Source organism: Mesocricetus auratus, unplaced genomic scaffold (genome assembly GCF_017639785.1).
Source record: "Mesocricetus auratus isolate SY011 unplaced genomic scaffold, BCM_Maur_2.0 Super-Scaffold_100691, whole genome shotgun sequence".
Classification (NCBI taxonomy): domain Eukaryota; kingdom Metazoa; phylum Chordata; class Mammalia; order Rodentia; family Cricetidae; genus Mesocricetus; species Mesocricetus auratus.
Window position 1 is genome coordinate 34,401,636 of NW_024429267.1, and position 18,661 is coordinate 34,420,296.

The 18,661-nt window shown below is 45.3% G+C and overlaps 1 protein-coding gene across 1 annotated transcript in view; it reads left to right on the forward strand.

The window, feature by feature from the left end:
- The first annotated feature begins 6,489 nt into the window (after positions 1 to 6,489).
- Positions 6,490 to 18,661, forward strand: part of Gk5 (glycerol kinase 5) — a 52,316-nt gene continuing 40,144 nt past the window's right edge. Inside the window, exons 1-3 of the mRNA XM_040740022.1 lie at positions 6,490 to 6,721; positions 16,782 to 16,875; positions 18,585 to 18,660. Coding sequence (XP_040595956.1) covers positions 6,560 to 6,721; positions 16,782 to 16,875; positions 18,585 to 18,660 — 332 coding nt within the window. The 5' untranslated portion in view covers positions 6,490 to 6,559. The remainder of the gene's footprint in view (positions 6,722 to 16,781; positions 16,876 to 18,584; position 18,661) is intronic.

The window sequence follows — 18,661 nt, forward strand, 5'->3', positions numbered from 1 at the left end:
GTGATCCCTGCTCTTGGGAGGCTGAAGCAAGTGGGTCATGAGTTTGAGTTAGGCTCAAGTAAACAGTGAGGTGCTGACACACGAAGGAAAGGAAGAAAAGAAAGAGAGGAACAGAGAAAGAGAAAGAGGAAGAGAAAACAAGAAAGGAAGGGAGGGAGGGAGGGAGGGCAAGAAAGAAGAAACAGGGGAGGGAGAGAAGGAGGCAGTCAAGCTGTCCTACTACCCCACTAGCAAAGGGGTCTTGAGGTCCATATATCCTTTCTCCTAGGGCAGAGCATGGCAAGGTTCCCAGCCTTGATTGCCAAAAGACACGGAACTAAGTTTCTGCCTATTCATTTGATTTACAAAGTTGCTTTCTCTAGTGTGGGTTTTCTGTTATTATTTCATCTTGAAATTTCCAATACTTCTTTATATTCTGATTCTTTTTTTCCAGATCTTAAAGGACTCCAGGCTGCAAGTTTGAAGTTCTTCGTTCTAATTTATTTGCTCCAGAGAGAGAATGGGATGAACTTCAATGGAACAATGGTGAGGCCTGGGCAGGAGCTCATCTAAAGGGACTCTCATGCTCATGGAGTTGTCCACCCAGAAGCCAGGGCTAGACAGTACCGTACACAGCTATCTGAGAGGATTGGCTCAGCCTCCGCTGGCGTCAGAGCTGAGGGGCTTCAGATAGTGAGGAGTGGGTTTGCTACTCTGGGTGGGTGCATGGCCGGATTGTGGACCACAACTTGAGTGTGCAGAAGAGGGAGTTCAGGTCTTAGGAGAGCAGGGATTTCTAAGAACTAAATAAGGGAGAAGGGATGAAGGTCTGTGGGACCCTAAGCTTGTACAATTTGAGAAGCCTGCTTTCAAAAAACAATTTATCCAAATCCCTCATCTTATAAACGCTGTACAGCACAGGTTTTGAGAATTTTTAGGACTCTTTTCTAGGCCTCAGCAGGAGATAAGGGATCTGCTGCCTGAGCTTCAAGCCAGTGGTTTGGCATTTGTGTCATCTACACCTTACTCAGGCTTCTCAGGTAAGCTGGCCAGCTGTGTGCCTGTGGTTGTATGACCCCATTAACATGGAGACCAGGAGGGGCTCAGGAGCCTGTGTGTCTTGTGGTCAAGCCAAGCAGATGTGGTCTTAGAAGGATGTGGACACACTAATTGGCCTGAGGCCAATAAGTAAATAAATAGAAAAAGACTGAGCCCCAGTGCCTTCCCTCAAGTTCATTGCCTAAAAGTAGTAATGACCCCTAAACACTCTGTAGTTGAAATCCTGGACAGAAATCACAAGGACACCACTTCTCTCCATTAGACAAGTGCGCTGAGAACTCCAGCCCCCAACACACGTGCAGGAGGGGCTTGGAAGGTGGAAATGCACGCTGGCCTTGAAGCTCTGGGAGGAGTGGGGGGCATCAATGGTCCAGCTTGCTTTGGCCTGTGTTCCAGAAAATTCCTCTGTCCTGGGAAAGCAGGGTCAATAAAGGACAAGTAACCTTGAAGGAAGAAGGCCATCGAGACCTGGAGTATCATCCATTTCTCTGAAATATGGAGAAACGGTGGCTTTCTGATTTAGCTGGGAAGTGTGTCCACGTTCCTTCAGTGTGGGGGAGGCAGGTGCATGGTTCTAACCCTGAAACTGTGGAAAGAGGACACAATGTAAGAAGCGATTGTGGTGGGGAAAGAGCCTGGGAGAAGAGCCAAACCTAGAGCCGGAGAGGGCTAGTCAGACCAGGTGGGAGTTAAGGCCATGGGAGGCGGCGGCCTCTGCATAATCCACAACGGGTTGCCTGTCCCACTAGCAAATGTCATTTAGAAACCTCTAAGCCCCTGCTGCAGGGACTCTTTTCCCTATGGGCAAAGCAGGGTGAGAAGTGTTGGCTGAGAATGATGAACCTGGGAGAAACACCCTTTAATTCTCCAGGCCTCTTCAAGTGGCAATCTGTCCTCTTAGGGTGGTGGTGATTTTTAATGAGCCCTGCATGTTTAGTTCCCTGACAACCAATATCTATTTGTGTGAAAAATTTACCTGTAGCTGTGCACAGGTGATACCTACCAGTAATGCCAGCACTTGGGAGGCACAGGTAGGAGGATTACGAGTACAAAGTGATTCCTGGCAATATAGTTTAAGGCTTGCATGAGTTACATGAGACCTTGTATCTTAGTCAATGTTCTGATGCTGTGAATAGACACCACTAATGGGGGATGTCCTTCTGTATGTTTGTTTCTCTTATGAGTTGATGAATAAAACACTGATTGCCAAGTAGCCAGGCAGGAAGTATAGGCAGAGCTACCAGACAAGGAGAATTCTGGGGAGAAAAGGCAGAGGGGGGCTGCCTGAAGACCATGACTATGGAAACTCTTACAAAACAAAGCATTTAACTGGGGCTGGTTTAGAGTCTCAGAGATAGAATCATTATCGGCATGACAGCATGCAGGACATGGTGCTGGAGAAGCAGCTGAGAGATGTACATCCAGATCCACAGGCAACAAGGAGAGAGAGACACTGAGCCTCACTTGAGCTTTGGAAACACCACAGTCACTCCCTGTGACACACTTCTTCCAACGAGGCCACACCTCCTAATCCCTCTCAAATAGTGCCACTCTCTGATGACAAAGCTTCCAAATATACAAGCCTGTGGGGCTCATTCTTATCCAAACCACCACATCCTGTGTCAGAAAACCAAACCCACTGAAACAAAGCTGCCCTATATAAGAAACTACAGGCCCTTTCTACTGTTCTCAGTTATCCACTTTAACTAGGTGGTAAGACTTCTGCTGAAGACACAACACACTTCAGTTGTAGGACACAGAGATTTCAAGCTGGAGTGACCTGCAAACTTCCTCCCTGCTGGCTAGCTTTAATAGTGATGGAAGGAAGGAGCTATGCAGACTGCTGGAGGAGAAAAATCACCAATGGTCCTACCTCACAGTGAACTCCAAATGCTACACCACCAAGCTGCTGGGCAAGCTAAAACGGTAGAATAGTGGTATGAAAGTTATGGAGGTAACCACCTGCTGACTGGATTTGAGGCCTGCTTCACAAGAGGAAATTCATCTGTGATATTTTAAACCTGGGCAAAAGTCCATGGCTGTGGAGGCCCTAGGGGGGAACCTATGACTGTTGTTCTGCTGAGTGCTCACATTGTCAAACTGCCTTGTAAATATTTCTATTTATGCACACAGAGTAGTGTTGCTGTCAGTCTTGGCCAGGGATCCTTCTTTATGTAGTCGGCAGCAGTCCATGCAAGAGGCTCATAGTTTGCTGAAGAGTTGTGCTCATCCCTGCACAGCACATCTGCAGCAGGCTCAGGGAATACCATGAAAGAGGGGCAGGAGGGAGGCAAGGAAAGGAGAATGGGGAGGAGCGCTGCGGGACATGGCATGGCGTTTGCACTAGTGACTTCACTATTGCTGGTGACTGACTTGACCAGATCAAGTCAAAAGATCAGTTAAAAGTCCAGCAGGCAGCACCAATGGAATCCAGTGAGTTGGGGAGAATAGAGAGGGAGGGGTGGGAGACATGTTGAGAAATGTCCAGGGGAAGAGCTGAGGGTGGATATAATCAAGACAAATAGTATGGGGTTGGAGAATTGGCTCAGAGGGTAAGAGTACTTGTTGCCTGTGCAGAGGACTTGGGTTTGATTCCAAGCACCCACATAACAGCTGAAAACCATCAGTAACTCCAGTCCCAGGGGGCTCTGATGTCTTCTTTTGACCTCCAAGGGCACCAAGAACACATGTTATATACTTATATACACACAAGCAAAACACTCATACACATAAAAATGTTTAAAAGGGGGTTCAGCTGGGCGTTGGTGGCACACGCCTTTAATTCCAGCAGTTGGGAGGCAGAAGCAGGCGGATCTCTGTGAGTTCAAGGCCAGCCTGGTCTACAGAGAGAATTCCAGGACAACCTCCAAAGCAATACAGAGAAACCCTGTCTTGAAAAACCAAAAAAAAGGGGGGGGCTCATTGGTTACGAGCACTGGCTGCTCTCTTCCAGAGTGCCTAAGTTCAATCCCTAGCACCCACATTGGCAGCTCATAACTCAGTTCCAGGGAATCTGACATCCTTACAGACATACATGCAGGCAAAACACCAATGCACATAAAATAATTTTTGAATGTTTAAAGAGGTATATTGTGTGAATTTATGAAATTACCAAAGAATAAAAGATATTTAAAAAATCAAGTTTTCTTCAGATGATGGCATTCACCAAGGTTTCAGATTCGTTTGAAATCAGAAAAGAAAAGCTTGGCATGGTGGCACATTGCTACAATCCCAATATAAGACTGAGGCAGGAGAATTGCCTTGTGTGGTAGGTCAGGCTCTGGTACAGTGAGACTCTGTCTAAAGAGAAATAGAACAAAACTTAGAAAACCGTTTTTAAAATTCTAGCTTTTAAGGTTTACATTTTCAGAATCTTTGATGGTTGAGCTTTGGAATATGATCACAAAGGAAGTATCAGAGTCCAAGAACCTCAAGAAATACTGCTGTGAGAAACAGACCAAATATTAACATTGGTGATATTGGTAATACAGAATTTTCCTTAGTTGTTTTTTTGTTGTTATTGTTTTGTTTTGTTTTTTGAGACAGGATTTCTCTGTAGCTTTGGAGTCTGTCCTGGAACTAGATCCGAAGACCAGACTGGTCTGAAACTCACAGAGCTCCGACTGCTTCTGCCTCCCAAGTGCTGGGACTAAAGGTGTGCACCATCAACACCGGGCTAGAACTTTCCTTAGTTTAGGCAGGGAAACTAATGGCTAACTGTATGTATAAGCTTGACTAGGTTACTTGCATGTTGGTGTGGGAGGTATATTTTAGACATCATCGACACTAAAGTCAGTGTCCCTGAGTAAAAAATATTGCCACTAAAATGTGACTCAGCCTCACCCAATTAGTTGAATGTTTTAAGGACAAGAGCAGTTTTGGGGAGGGAGGAAGTCTCAAAACTGTGGCACAGAAATGTGCCTTGTCTGCCAGCCTGTCAGCCTGCCCTTCAAGTTTTCAGGCTTGCCAGGCCCCACGACTGTATACCAAATTCCTTAAAGCCTCTTTCCCTCAGGGAAGAAAGCTCAGTAGGTGAAGTGCTTGCCAGTCAAGCATGAGGGCCTGAGTTTATACCCAGAGCTCACACTAAGAGCTTATATAATCCCAGGGAGTCCCAAGTCCTAGTGAAAGACTGCCTTGAGGAACAAGCTGAAGCTAACCTGTGGCTCTCAGGCCTGGCTCTCTCTCCCCTCCAGTGTTTGTTCAGTTTCAGTTTCTCAGGAGAACCAGGACAGCATAGGACTATTAGTCATGTACATGACTAATAATTACAATGTGGGAATCACACACACACACACACACACACACACACACACACACACTCCTGACCAAATGTCTGCAGTGGTAGGGCAGGCTGAGGCCATATGGAACACATGGGTATTGTTGTGCAGGGACAGACTATAAAGAGAGAGGCAAACAAACAAATAAAAATATGAAGCAAATCTGTGGAAACCAAGTGAGCCCACAAGCTAATAAGAAGATAATATTCCTTTAAGCTGATAAATTATCCCACAAACCATTTTCATGAAACTTAGCGTTGACACTTTTACAAGAGCCAAGGAACTTCTACAGTCCCCGGTTTTACAGAGCAAAGCGGAGGTGGGCGGGGCAGGCATTACCACTTCCCACAGACCAGGAGCCTGAGGCTGGAGGGCTACTTGCACATTTTTTACCATATGCCGAAGCAGCAGTGAGAAATACAGTGCGCCTTTGAGGCTCCCAGATTCTCCAGGTCTGCAACTGCCAGACGCTGCGATGCAAAATAACCCTAAGCTTTATTTCTTTGTGTGGCAAAGGCCCGTTGGTGCCTTACCTCATCACAGGGACATCTAGTTCTTGCTGTGTATTATACACGCAAGCTTCTCTGGTTAGAGAAGTCATGAGAGACCTTGTTTACTTTTGTTCAAATGTTTTTTCTTGGGACTGGAAAGATGCCTCGGTGGTTAACTGAACTTGCTGCTCTTGCAGAAGACCTGGGTTCGGTTCCCATCACCTGCAGGGCCGCTCACAACCATGCCAGGTCCTCCTCCGCCCTCTACAGGCACTAGGCACACACGCGGGCCACCTACATAAACGCAGGCAAGACATATACATCTACATGAAAAACCTTAATACTTTTCCTTCACGTGCCATGATTTTTCTTAGCAGACCTTCGTAAAAAGTAATCTGGGTCAGAAGGGAACTTAAAAGTCCTAAAGGAAAGGTCGCTGAACCGTGACATCCAGTACACTGCTGCAGTAAACGCCATCTTCGCCAAGTTACCACGCGGCGCTCGGCGCGCGGCCCTGACGTCACGCGGCTAGGGGGCGGGGCGAGGGAGCGGGGCCTCACGAAGGGGCTGGGCGAGGCGGGGCGGGGTCTCGAGGCGGGGCGGGGCCAGATCTCTCTGAGGGGCGGGGCGGTGGTCTCGCGGAGGGGCGGGGCAGGGCGCGGCGGGGGCGGTGTCCCGGCCGCGCGCGCTCCGCCCGGGGTCTGGCGTTTATAGCTCGGCGCTGGGCGGCCGGTGGTGCGCGGGGTCGCAATGTCGGGGCTGCAGGCGGGTGCAGAGCAGCGGCGCGAGGAGCCGAGCGCGCGGGCCTCGTCGCCCTCTCGCTTCGTGCTAGGGCTGGACGTGGGCAGCACGGTGATCCGCTGCCACGTCTATGACCGGACGGCACGGGTGCGAGGCTCCAGCGCACAGAAGGTGACTGGGTGCGGAGGGTGGGTTGGGGCTCTGACTGTACCCTCGTCCTTTCTGCACCTCTGGGGACTCAGGCCGGTGTGGCCCGGTGCCTGTCCCTCGCTTCCTGTCCCGCGGGATTCATCGTTCTAGCTTTACCTGGGTGGAACCGAGGTGACTCGCGGGGCGGCGTGGGCAGGCTGCGTGTATGTGGACAGAAGGAGGTTTGTGATTTGTTTGGTTTTTTTGCACTTCCTCAGCGACTTTCCAACTCTTGTGTTCACACTATTTAGTTCTTCAGATTTTGGTGGGCTGTAAACTTAGGTTTTTCGGTTGTGTCATTTAAAAACAATTCATTACATTTACTTAGTATGTGTATCTGTGTGTGCTCACTGACTATGGTGCGCTTTGCTGGGTCAGAGGACAACTTTCTTGGGTATCCGTTTTCTCCTTCCATCATGTTGGTCCCTGGAATTGAACTCAGGTCGTCAGGTGTGGTAGAAGTACTTTTACCTGCCAAGCCATCTTACTAGTTGTCATCTTTGTGTTCCTAAAAATGCTAGGTCCTCACATTATCATCTGACTTCCACGGATATTGGAGATACTGAACAAGTTTTGAAAGCTGAGTTGTCCGTACTTCTTTCCATCTTTGAGAATTCATAAAAATACCTTCTGGCTTGAGAAGCCTGCCAACGGTTGGTCATTGTAAGCAAAGCCTTAAACTGCCGATGATATTAGTCAGCAGCCAGAGTGCTGATTTCTATACAGTAGTCAATGCAGTTGATTTGGTGTAGTGTTCTCATTTACTCCTTTCAATACCAGCATTATTTTCTCCTCCTCCTTCTCTTTTAGTTTTTTAAGACAGGGTTTCTCTGTGTAATAGCTCTGGATGGCCTAGAGCTCAGTTTGTAGACCAGGCTGGCCTTGAACTCAGAGATTCACCTGCCTCTGCCTCCTGATGCACCATCACTACCCGGCCAATACAGCATTTTCTAATGTTCAAACTTTCAGCGAAGACGCGAGACATCTAACCCGTCCCTACAGCGCAGCACTCTTCTTCAGTGTGCTACTGCCCTTCTCCCTGGTGGGTGTTTTTCATCTCCGCAGTTTCCCAGAAACCCATTGGCTAGAGTGAGAAAGTAGTGACAGCCCTGGGCAGGAAATAGACTTTTCATTCAGGGTTCTGTACTAGGAGGTGAGTTGGGACTGCAGTAGCCCCTCTCTGGCAAGCTGTGTAAGAGCATGGTCAACACTTCACTCATCCCTGTTCCAACATGAAAGGAGAGATAGAAAGCAGACACTGAGCTCTTGTGTGTTGCAAGTCTTTATCACAAACACAATGATACTTTTTAGTTCTTCTATTTATTGAATGAGTATTTGGATCAAAAAGGAGACACCTTGCCGGGAGATGGCAGGGCAAGCCTTTAATCCCAGCACTCAGGAGGCAGAGGTTCAAGACCAGCCTGGTCTACAAGAACTAGTTCCAGGACAGCCTCCAAAGCCACAAAGAAACCCTGTCTTAGAGAGAGAGAGAGAGAGAGAGAGAGAGAGAGAGAGAGAGAGAGAGAGAGAGAGAGAGAGAGCTCAGCAGGTATCGATGACTCTACATTGCTCCTAAACTTGACACTCTGAATGGGATCCCTGGGAGGGGCATTGAGAGAGGAGAGAACTGTCTCCTGCAAATTGTCCTCTGACCTCTGTACTTTAAGCCATAGCACAAGTGTGACCCCCCCAATAGATATAAATTTTAAGAAAATTTAGCAAGTTGGTAGACACGCCAGGCAGTGGTGACACAAGCCCTTAATCCCAGCATTCGGGAGGCAGAGTCAGGTGGCTCTCTGTGAGTTTGATGCAGAGGTAGGAGGACGGATCTCTGAGTTCAAGGCCAAGCCTAGTCTACAGAGTGAGTTTCAGGCCAATCAGGGCTATATAGTGAGATCCTGTCTCAAAATTAAATGAAGTAAAAATAGAATAAATGTTATACAGTTAATTAAAGTGCTAAGAGTTCATTTTACTTCATGGGCTATGTGACTTAACCATATAATTTGTGTCTGTCTTTTTAAATATTTATTTATGTGCATTGGTGTTATGTCTACGTGTATGTCTGTGTAAGGGTGCCATATCCTCTGGAACTGGAGTTACAGTTGTGAGCTGCCATGTGGGTGCTGGGAATTGAACCCAGGTTCTTTGGAAGAACAGCCAATGCTCTTAACCTCTGAGTTGTCACTTTGGTCCTGTGTCTGTCTTCTTAATGGAAGTCATACCCCTTCTAATACAATGGAAGTATTATTCATAAAAAACTAAAATCATAGTATAGGTGGATGATTCATATAGCCAAACAAGTCACATGAAAAAGAAATAAAAAGCAAGAAGAGGTTGTCGTTTGGATGCACAAGCAGGACAGGCTCCCATGATCTTTAAGTTAAAATTGAAATCCACTCCTTTGCATTGAGTTTGTATGAGGTGTCTCAGGAGACTTCAGTAATATTTTCCTTTCATTTCTTTATGATGATGCTGGAGAACCCCCACCCCCACAAGATCCTGCATGTTACATCCTCAACCCCAGTAATTGTGTTTCATTTTGTTTCTTAAAGTCTTTCTTGGAGCCATCAAGCTGTATCAATGGGTAAGGTCACTTGCTGCCAAGTCTGATCACTTGAGATTGATTCCTGGGATCCAGGTGATAGAAGGAGAGAAATGACTAGCCCAAGTTGTCCTCTGACTTCTTACATGCTCTGTGGCACAAGCGTTTATCCACACACAGAAAACACACACACACAAAACAAAAAACCCAAGTCTTTATAATGGACCCTTAAATATCTGGGTTAATTACTAGAACAATGGTCCATATTTGCAGCCCTCACATGTATATTTGATACTTTGTTTTGGAAATTGGAGAAAACTTCCCGTGCTCCTCGGCAGTGGGACACCATGCTTCTGTGAAAACCCGTAACGTGTGATGGGTGGAGGAGCAGGATAGAAGGCTCAGCACAGAGGTAAGGACCTCTGGCACTGCAAAGCTAGGTTCACTCTCTGCCTTTTAACCAGCAGAAAGCGTTTTCTTCTTCGCTTTCACTGTTTTCTCCTGTTGGTTTAGTCCTCTGCCATGGGGGGCACCTTTCTCATGTTATATGTTCAGGGATTCCAGTGGTTTGAGTTTGTTCCTAAGGATTAATTAAGTGTTGGAATCTTGGCAGCCAGTGTGGTGCTTTGAGAGCTGTAACTCTGTAAGTGGTGGTAGGGAGAAACCATCAGATCACAAGGGAGCTGTCCTTAGAGGGGATTAAGGTACTTCCTGCTTAACACACAGCCAGAACACTGCCTTCCTGCTCTCTGCTTCCTGTTTCTTCCTCCTCCCTTCTCCTCCCTCCTCCTTTCTCCTCTTCCTTCTCTCTCCCCCATTCCTCTTTCTCCTCCTCCTCCTTCCCCCTTCCTCCTCCTTTCCCTCCTCCCTGCGCCCCCACTTTTGAACTATAAGCTTCTAAAACTGAGCTATGAAAACCTCAGGTGTTCTGTTATAGCAACTGAAAACGGATATGGCATGAGTTGTCCAGATGGGTGCAGTGTGGGGATGTAATCTGGAAGTCCAACCATTAGTAATAAAGGCTTGGAAACTTAAAGCAAGGTTACCCACATAAGGCTGTTTAAGGGAGTTTGTTTGTGCAGTTGAAACATTCTAACAATCAGAAAAGCCTTGCAGAATTGCTCGGTGGGAGGAGAGTAGATTTGGTTGAACCTGCTTTTGAGAAACACAATAGAGACTAGCAGTGCCCCCCCCCATCACTTTGATACTTAAGTCACCTCCGACTTTCCGATCGTGAGCACTCTTTCCATGTTGGAAAGTTCCTTCAAATGGCTCTCTTGGTGGGTTGTCTGCTCATTTTTTCAGTACCATGCTTTCCCAGAAGCACCAAACTCTGGCTAAATATGTGTAGGCTCAACCTCCCTAGGGAGGAGTCTAGTACCTGGTGCGTGGCGATGAGAAGCAGTGATGGGGTTAAGTGGGATCAGGGAACCTTACAAAGACTTCACTCCATTTCTGTGTCCTCCCTTTCCCAGGCTTAGAATCTCTGGTCTCTACTATAAGCTGTTCTCTGAGAGTTTTGGTGACTGGCACAGGCCCCCTTTGTCTCCAAGGTGCCTGTGAAGTTATAGGCACTCAGATGCTGAGGGAAAAATGAACAGAGGAGACACCTGTGGGTGCCCTTATCTGGGGACAGAGGAGAGGCAGTCTGACTCGGGTCTCATAGGGTATTAGAAGGAATAAAGGCTCTACTTGGAGTGAAATGAGGAGGGGTTGGGAGTGGCAGTGTAATCCGAGCAGGGCTTTTGGCAACTGCCCATTTCTCTGTGCACTTATATCAAATCCTGTGTGATCCTGTTTGTGCCCTTTGTCCATGTCCTGGAACCTTCTTTTTGAAACAGGGTCCCCGTTTGTAATCCAAGCTGCCCTGGAACTCAAAGCAGACCTCCTGGGTGCTGGGATAACAGGTGTGTAGCCCATACCTGGCTATCTTTAAGCTAATTTTGAAGTCTTTCTTTTAGCAGAGTCTTGAAAAGTGTCGGGGATAAGTTCAAATCATGAGTTAAACTGTAAGCTATAGGCTCTTAAGAACATTTTTTAAAGAATACTTTTAAATTTTTATTTATGGGTATGTATGTTAGTGTGTGAGAGTGTGTGGCACATGTATGCCATTGCCTGCCGAGGATAGAGCTGGAGCTAACGAAAGCTGTGAGCTGCCCAACGTGGTTGCTGGGAACCGAACTCAGCTGCTCAGTAAGAGCCGCAAGTGCTCTTAGCAACTAAGCCGTCTCTCTATCCCCTTAGAACACTTTCATTTTAACTGTTAGCAGAGATAAAATGAAAAACAAAAACAGGTTAGGTGCAGTGGCCCAGCCTAGCTAGATACCAGGAGCAAGGCCAGCCTGAGCTGCATAGCAAATCCTCAGTCACTGGAGCACCTGGGCTGGGCTGAGGCTCAGTGGCTAACATGCTTGCTACTATGCTAGTATGGGCACCCTTGATCCCTGGAGCTCAGTGGCCAGCCGTTCCTGCTGAAACAGTGAGAGAGAGAAAGCATGTCTGGAAAAAATAAGGTGGAAATGTGAGAGGAAGACACCTGGAGGTGATCTCTGACCTCCACACAGGCGCGCGCACACACACACACACACACACACACACCCCACCCAACAGCCAAAAGGAATGGAGTTTTTGTTTGTTTTGTTTTTCCAAGATAAGGTTTCTCTGTGTAGCGTAGGCTGTCCTGGAACTCTATCTGAATTTTTAAAAAAATTACCACAAAGTTAAAAAGTAAAATGGGGATTTGGGGAGGGGGAGTCGAGACAGGGTTTCTCTGTCAAACAGTCCTGGCTGTCCTGGAACTTGATATGTAGACCTCAAACTCACAGAGATCCGCCTGCCTCTACCTTCCAAGTACTGGGATTAAAGGGGTGCATCACCACCACTCGGGTGGAGTTTTTTTTATTTTGTATATAGTTCTATGAATTTTAGTACTTATGACACCAACCTAAGGGCTCGAGAGATGGCTCAGTGGTTAAGAGCACCGGCTGTTCATCCAGAGGATCTGAGTTCATTTCTCAGCACCCACGCGGTGGCTCACAACCATCTGTAACTCCAGCCTCCAAAGGTCTAGCGCACTCTTTCCTCTGGTGTACATATCAGCTACATACATGGTGCACAGGCAAATGTACTGCCAAAATACCCATATGCATGAGAGCATATGTAAGAGAAGGGAAACGACAGCGCCTATGTAACTGGAGGAAGTCCTGAGAAAGGGTTGCCCTTCATTTGGCTCTTATCAGGGTATTTTATCATAGCAAGAGATAAAGGAACTAAGACATCTCCATACACACATGCCTGTGTGTGCACCCACATTCATTCAAACATGCACACAAACATACATGTCCCGTATACAAAAATTGGATGTGATTTTAATCATGGGAGGCTGAGGCAGGAGGGGCAACTCACGGTTGTGGTTCTGCAGCCTGCCACACACACACACCCTCCACACAGTGTGCTGTGTAAGCATTTCTCTCTACTGGAATCAAAAACAGCACCACCAAAAACCCAAGAACAATGAAAACAGGAGTGTCTTCTATAGAGTCATATAGTAAGTAGGCATCTCAGGGCAGCTTTATTCAGCCGATACCCTTTGGAGATGCACCCATGTGTATCCATAGTTGGCTTGGCTTGTTTGTTTGTTTTCTTGCTGGTCCTGGGGACTGAACCAGGGCCTTGCACTGGCTAGGCAAATATTCTACCACTGAATTGAATCACAAACCCAACCCATCTCATCTTATTTCTGTTGGTAACCCACTGTACAGACTTACCACGTTCATTCTCCTATTGAGGTATGTTTGCATTGTTTTCAGTTTCTGGTAGTTATGAATAGAAAATATAAACATTTATTTTTGCTATAAACAGAATTCAATGGGAGCGTGTGTTCTCATTTATCTAGGTTAAATACTTAGGAATGGGTGTGTTAGCATATGGTAAATACGTGTTTTATCTTTTTTTTTTTTTAAGACACATGCTCACTATGTAACCCTGTCTGACCTAGAACTCACTATGTAGACAAGGCTGGCCTCACAGAGATCCTCCTGCCTCTGTTTCCTGAATGCTAGAATTAAAGGCACCATCATGCCTGGAAAGGAATGTTTATCTTAGTAAGAAATTGCTGAGCCAGGGGTGTAGACACACACCTGTAATCCTAATACTTGCAAGGTTGAGGCAGGAGAATTAGCAGTTCATCTAATTAGTCATCTTCAGCTAAACCAAGAGTATGGGCTCAGTCTGAACTACATGTGAAATGTTGCCTCAAAATCATATCAAACAGCACTACAGCCAGCACACCAAACAAAAAGAGCTAGCCCTTTCTACATTGGTTGTACCATTTTGCATTCTTTCTAGCAGAATCGCTGAGACCCAGTTATTTTGCATATCCATCCAGTATTTATTACTGTTTGGCTTATGTATTTATTTACATTTACTATTACTATTGTGTGTGTGTGTGTGTGTGTGCACCTGCTCATGCCTGTCTGCCTGTCTGCCTGTGTGGGAATGTATAGTATGTGTGTGTGTGGGCACTATGCCATAGCGCTCCTATGGTTGCCAGAGGGGCAGCTTTGTGACATTAGTTCTCTTTCTACCTTTTGTCTGACTTCTGAGGATAGGAGTCAGGCACCTTCATCACTGAGCATTCTCGCCAGTGCCTAGTTTATTGTTAACCTTTTTCTTATCTATAGTTAGTGGTAACACACTGGTTTTGTTTATTTATTTTTAATTTTTTATATTTTTAAACTTTTAACTTATGTATATGACTCTTTTACTTGCATGTATGTCTGTGCACCATATATGTGCAGTGCACATGGGGACCAGAATGGAAATCATTAGATTTTCTGAAATTGGGAGAGCCATGTGAGCCACCATGTGGATGCTGGGAATTGAATCCAGGTCCACTGCAAAAGAACAGCCAAAATGCTCTTAACTGCTGAGCCATCTCTCCAATTCCAACAGGTTTCTTTCTTTCTTACATTTGTTTATTTGCCTATTTATTTATTTATTTATTTATTTATTTATTTATTTATTTAAAGTTTTGTTGAGGTAAGGCTTCCATATGTAGACCATGTTGGGAAATGCTTGTTTTACTGTTCTGCTCATTTTTTAGATTTTAATTAGAAACAAGCTTGCTTCACATGTCAATCACAGCTCCGTCACCTTCCCCTCCTCCCCCTACCCCCCACCAGGCCCCCCAGTCCCCTACCCAATCCTCACTCCACCCCCCAGGGAGGGTGAGGCCCACCATGGGGGATCTCCAAAATCTGTCATATCATCCTGGGCAGGACGTAGGCCCTTACCCATGTGTCCAGGTTGAGACAACATCCCTTGATGTGGAATGGGATCCCAAAGTTGATTTGTATGCCAGAGATAAATACTGATCTACTACCACAAGCCCCATATATTGCCGAGGCCTCCTCACTGACACCCAAATTTAGAGGGTCTGGATCAGCCCCATGCTGGTCTCTCAACCATCAGTCTGGGGTCCATGAGCTTCCCCTTGTTCATGTCAGCTGTTTCTGTGGGCTACACCAGCCCGGTATTGACCCCTTTGCTCATCACTCTTCCCTCTCTGCAACTGGGTTCCAGGAGTTCAGTTCAGTGTTTAGCTGTGGTGTCTGCCTCTGCTTCCATTGGCCCCTGGATGAAGGCTCTAGGATGGCACATAAGGTAGTTGTCAATCTCATTATCTGGGAAGGGCATGTAACATAGCCTCTTCATTATTACTTAGTTTGCTAGTTGGTGTCATCCTTGTAGATCTCACTAGTGGCAGATCTTTCCTCAAACCTATAATGACTCCCTCTATTATGGTATCTCTCATCCTGCTCTCCTCTATTCTTCCCCCGACTCAACCTTCCTGCTCCCCCATGTCCTCCCCTCTCCTCCTCTTCTTCCCCTCTCTATTTCCCAGCTCCCGCACTGCCCCATGCTCCCAGGAGATCCTGTCCCATTTCTCTGGGTTACTGTGCATATCTCTCTTGTGGTCCTCCCTGTTTCCCAGACTCTCTGGCAGTGGGATTGTAGGCTGGCACTCCCCTGCTCAATGTCTAAAGTCCATATATGAGTGAATGTTCTGCTCATTTTAAAATCGGATTGTCATTTGTTGAGCTTTCTTTATATATTCTGGATCTAAGTCTATGTTGGATATTGATAGGCAGCTAATGTATGCTTTGTTTCACTTTGCTGGATTTCTCCCCCTCCCCTTCTGTTTTCCTTCCCTCTTTTTCCCTGCCTTCCTCTCTCCCCTCCTTCCTTCCCCTCTTCTTTCCCTTCTCTGATTTCATGACACAGGTTAGCCTTGAACTATCCATGAACCCCTGAACTTCCTGCTTCTGCCTCCCAGTTAGTAGGATATTATAGGCTGTGCTGCTATCATGCCAGGAACATTCATTTTAATAGTTCACTTGCCTTTTTTATTATGGTTTATTTATTCATTTGTTTGTTTAGGTTTCTTAAGCAAAGGCCTCCCTGTGTAGTCCAGACTGATCTACAACTCATGGTTCTTCTGCCTCTGCCTCCAAGTGTTAGGATCCACTGTGCTTGGGTCACATCTTGTGTTGTTTCAAATATGTCCTTGTGTGTGCACAACCGAGTAATCAGGCAGGAACTGGGCTGTGATCTGTCTTCATCTAACATCTTTGGTTTGCTCTGTAGTGACACATCCCTACCAGCCCGGCTTCCTGTGAACCCAGGGGTTAATCCACAGCCTCCCGTGTTATCTTTCCTTCCTCTTTTCCCTGCTAGTCTTTCTTCCTTCCTTTCTTTTTTCTTTTCTTCTTTTGGTTTTTCAAGACAGGGTTTCTCCATAGATTTGGAGCCTGTCCTGGAACTCGCTCTATAGACCAGGCTGGCCTTGAACTCACAGTGATCTGCCTACTCTGCCTCCTTCCTTCCTTCCTTCCTTCCTTCCTTCCTTCCTTCCTTCCTTCCTTCCTTCCTTCCTTTCTTCCTGTTAACCTTTGTTGTTGCTGCTGTTAATTTTGAGTCAGGGTTTTGCTGTGTAGCCCAGGCTGTCCTGGAACTCACAGTGTAGCTCAGGCTGTTCCAACCTGAGGCCCCCTTTCTGCTTTGGCTTCTTGGACTGGCATCAGAGCCCGACTGCCATGCTTTCTTCCTCCTCTTCTTTTCTTTTCAGAAGTTTTTTCTTTGTTTTACACAAAATGCGTGTAAAATCTTTTGTATCATCATTACAAAACACCTTACTGTAGAAATCTTGAAGAATGAATGTAAAGCTAAAATAAAGTGAGTGTAAAACCCTCTGTAAGCACATGAATACTGCTGTGTTGGTGTTGGTACACGACTCTGTTCACTCATGTACTTTCTTTTCAACTTTTGGGGGTGAGGTGGAGAACGGATCCATAGTTTTGCTATACCCAGCTCTCTTTTTGAACAGTAGAGCATCATTAAATGCAATTATGTTAATTATTTTTACTAGTAGTCTTAAGATGAGCTATTATCACCTTGGTCTAACTCCACTCTCTCTAAACCTTCTGTTTTCACGAATAGGTGGAAAATGTTTACCCTCAGCCTGGCTGGGTTGAAATCGATCCTGATGCTCTCTGGGCTCAGTTTGTTGCTGTAATAAAAGATGCTGTCAAAGGTAACAGGGTTTACAAAAAGACTGCAGTCTACAGCGCACTTTTGTTTGTTTGTTTTTGTTTTTTGAGATGGGGTTTCTCTGTGTAACAGCCCTGGCTGGCCTGGAACTCGCTCTGTAGACCAGCCTGTCCTCAAACTCACAGAGATTCGCCTGCTCTGCCTCCCTAGTGCTGGGAGTAAAGGTGTGCACCACCATTGTCTGGCCTACGGTGGACTTTTTCCTGATGAGTTTTCCTCAGCATTTTGGATAATTTTGTGGATTTCTATTTGTAACATATATAGTATACATAAATTTATATGATATATATAGTCTTTTATATTTTGTGTGTTATATATATCATTTTTAGTATATAGAATACATATAAATATATAAATACAAATATATATCATTTATATATATCATTTATCATAGTATATTTCATATGTAGTCTTCTTGTATTACATATATCATTTATCATATTATCACATATGTATGATTTTATATATGTGATAAATGTGATAATACACACACACACACACACACACACACATATATATATATATCTTGGTATTACAGTTTCCCAGTGTTTTGCTGGGAGATTTGTGATTTACAGTCAACTACTTTGTCAAGGAAAAAATAGCAGCAGTCATGTCCTAGTTTTTCCACTGTAGGATAAATAAATGCCCCAGGCCACAGCTCGGACTCATCTGGTTTCCTGGTGGCTACAGCATCCAGAGGGTTAGAAACCATTACCGTGTACTGTTCTTTCTTCACAATCCATTTACCTTTACTGCAAGATAAGTTTAATTTTTCCTTGGTGCAGTGTTACCCATTGTAACACTTGAGATCAGCTTGAACTACTTAGGAGACCCTGTCTTAAGAAAAGGAAAAGAGGCATGGAGAGATGGCTCAGTGGTTAAGAGCACTGGCTGCTCTTCCTGAGGACCCCGGTTCAATTCCCAGCACCCACATGGCAGCTCATAACTGTCTGTAACTACAGTTCTGGGGGATCCAACACCCTCACACAGACATGGATGCAGACAAAACACCAGTGCACATAAAATAAACATTTTTAACAAAAGAAAAGGAAAGGAAAAGAAGACAGTTGGAGAGATGGTTCCATTGTTAAGTCAGATGGATAAAAATAAATCTTTACAAAGGAATAACAAAGTAACAGCAATAAAAGTCTTAATGTTAACCGTGGGGGGCCCACGCCTATACTCTCAGCACTCAAGTTGGTGAGGCAAGAGGATTACTGTGGGCTAGGTAGTAAGTACTGGGCCAGCCTGGGCTACAGAAATTAGACCTGTCTCAGAAGAACAAAACAAACAAAAACAAAATTCATGATTTTATTTCTATACTGTTTATGTTGGAAAAATACAATCTCAACTTCAGCAATTACACTAATTTCCCTAAATATTTCCATTCAGCATCGTCAGGCAGCTTCTATTATAATTGGTTATTGCCTAAACAAAACAAAGGCTTTTGGTATTATCAGGAATAAAAGATGCAGTGTGACTGAACAGTATTTGTTTTTCTAATATTTAAACTTTTAAAGATGCGTTTTTGTTATTATTAGGGTATCTTTTTTCCTTTTAAGTAAAAATAATGGAAAATTTATCTTAGTAAGGCTTTGCTTATTGAGCTCAGACATTCTTGTCAGAGATTCCATACTGTATGTTAAACAATTAAACTTCACTGGCTTTTAAACCTGTCCTATCTCTCTTTAGCTGCAGGAGTCCAGATGCATCAAATTGTCGGACTTGGCATATCAACACAGAGAGCCACTTTTATTACGTGGAACAAG